Here is a 2,035-nt window from a genome sequence, read left to right as displayed (position 1 = left end):
GCTCTGAACTCAGCTTGATGAATGAAGAAATGGCTGAGTACTAGATCCTATTTATAGAGTTCAAGAATGAAAAGATCTTCATTTAGCTTGAATAAAATAATGGATTTTTAATTGAAAAACATTTGAATAATCGTTCAGCAGAGGCTGAAGACTCGGTCAGAAAGATTCTGGACTTATCAAGAGGTTAAGGATTAAAATGAGCTCGGTTTCAAAATCGTTTGAAAACCATGCACCACAACCGATATATCGCCCATGCTAAGTGATATATCGCCTGTACTGATGCTCCCGAGGCTCATCGAGGTGGTCGTGTGAAGCTATGTGTTTTTCGTATCCCCGTATGGCGATACATCGCCCCCTAGAGCTGCAATATATCAGCATACGCTGAAATATTGTACACGTAATTACACTTTTTCAGCCTAATTTGAATTGAGTAAACAGCCTTGACTAAGTCCTTTAACGATTTCAAAGCTGCTGGCAGACCCTAGGATGTTCAAATATTACTCTTAATAAACTTATTCCTCAAAAATTCTTAATTTCTTATTAAACACACACATGACAAGTGGTAATATCTTATTGCGTCTATTTAAACCTTATAGTACAATAATTATCATCTCCATAATTAGTCATATTAATCAGACCTTAGGTTATAATTAATATTCTTAAACTATTGGTTAAACTTATAAAATCTACAAGTGTTACTACGAGTGTCTAACTAAGTCCCGACTTGAACCAAAATCCACAGTCATAAATATACTACAACTACTACTAGCTATTACTACTACTTCTACTACTACTACTACTACTACTACTACTACTACTACTACTACTACTACTACTACTACTACTACTACTACTACTACTATCTAACTAGCTAAGTCAAGTTCTTGGACTCTACAAAGCTATACAAGAGGAGGTTACAAAAGACCTTTTAAGAAAAGAAGTAGTACCTCCAGTAAGCAAAACCTGGATAAATAGTTTTCTAAATTTTTAGAGGTGTTCAAGAAGCTGCATATCAATATTCCCTTTGCTGAAGCTCTGGAACGAATGCCTAGTTGTGTCAAATTTATGAAGGAGATCTTATCTAATAAAAGGAAGATGGGAGACTATGAAACTGTACCATTGACAGAAGAGTGCAATGCCATTTTGCAAAGGAAGCTTCCACAAAAGTTGAGAGATTCGGGGAGCTTTACCATACCTTGCACCATTGGGGACTTTGAATGCAAGCATGCTTTGTGTGATCTGGGTGCAAGTATAAATTTAATGCCACTGTCTGTATTCCCTAAACTTGTGCTAAGCAATGCCCACAACCGTGACATTACAGTTGGCAGATCGTTCAGTTAAGCATCCCAGGGGGATTATTGAAGATGTGTTAGTAAAGGTGGACAAGTTCATCTTCCCAGTAGATTTCATTGTACTAGACATGGAAGAAGATGCCAACGTCCATATCATTCTTGGCCACGGGGCAGGCATTATTGATGTGCAGAAGGGTGAGTTAAGGCTTCGAGTTCAAGGAGATGAAGTTGTCTTTATTGTGTTCAAGGCGATGAAGTATCCTAGGGCAAGTGATTGATGTTTCATCATTGATGTTTTGGATGGGGCAGCTACTGGTACAAGTTTGGAGGATGACCCTCTTCAGTTGGCTTTGACAAAGGTAGATGTGGATTGTAACTCCTACTACCTTAGAGCCGTTACCAAGTGAGTTTAAAAATGTGCAATCACTATTTAATCGAGGCTTTTAAAGCAAAAGTGTAATTAAGTCATAAACAGAGTAGAAATTTTAGAAATAACTCTATTTCATTGAAAATCATAAAAGTTTAACACCTGGGATCCCAAAATACAGTTTAGAAATATTTACAACATATAAATACAACCAAGTCGGCTAAACGACAAAATCTAGGTTTTATTACAATCATCTCCCAAAATCCACTGGCTGTGGCAGCCAGGCAGGCCAAACATGTGCACGCCGCCTCATGCTTGCTACTCTCATGGTTGGTTGGCTTTCTCCTTGCCCTTACCTGCACCACAGAGCACCCGT

General features: G+C 38.1%; 1 protein-coding gene across 1 annotated transcript; it reads left to right on the top strand.

Moving 5' to 3' along the window:
* Nucleotides 1–1,044: 1,044 nt before the first annotated feature.
* LOC133784913 (uncharacterized) lies at nucleotides 1,045–1,699 on the top strand. Its single transcript, XM_062224180.1, has 3 exons — nucleotides 1,045–1,249; nucleotides 1,296–1,487; nucleotides 1,602–1,699. Exons 1-3 carry the CDS (start codon nucleotides 1,045–1,047, stop codon nucleotides 1,697–1,699), a joined length of 495 nt encoding a protein of 164 aa, XP_062080164.1.
* The last annotated feature ends 336 nt before the right edge of the window (nucleotides 1,700–2,035 follow it).

Source organism: Humulus lupulus, chromosome 6, assembly GCF_963169125.1.
Source record: "Humulus lupulus chromosome 6, drHumLupu1.1, whole genome shotgun sequence".
In the NCBI taxonomy this organism is placed as follows: domain Eukaryota; kingdom Viridiplantae; phylum Streptophyta; class Magnoliopsida; order Rosales; family Cannabaceae; genus Humulus; species Humulus lupulus.
This window is presented reverse-complemented; position numbering and strand designations above follow the sequence as displayed.

What these genes read in the sequence shown, in the direction of transcription:
- LOC133784913 (XM_062224180.1), top strand. Translation starts at nt 1,045, where the DNA reads ATGCCTAGTTGTGTCAAATTTATGAAGGAGATCTTATCTAATAAAAGG. An exon ending in TTTGTGTGATCTGGGTGCAA is followed by an intron (nt 1,250 to 1,295) that starts GTATAAATTTAA and finishes ACTTGTGCTAAG; the next exon opens with CAATGCCCACAACCGTGACA. An exon ending in CATTATTGATGTGCAGAAGG is followed by an intron (nt 1,488 to 1,601) that starts GTGAGTTAAGGC and finishes TGGATGGGGCAG; the next exon opens with CTACTGGTACAAGTTTGGAG.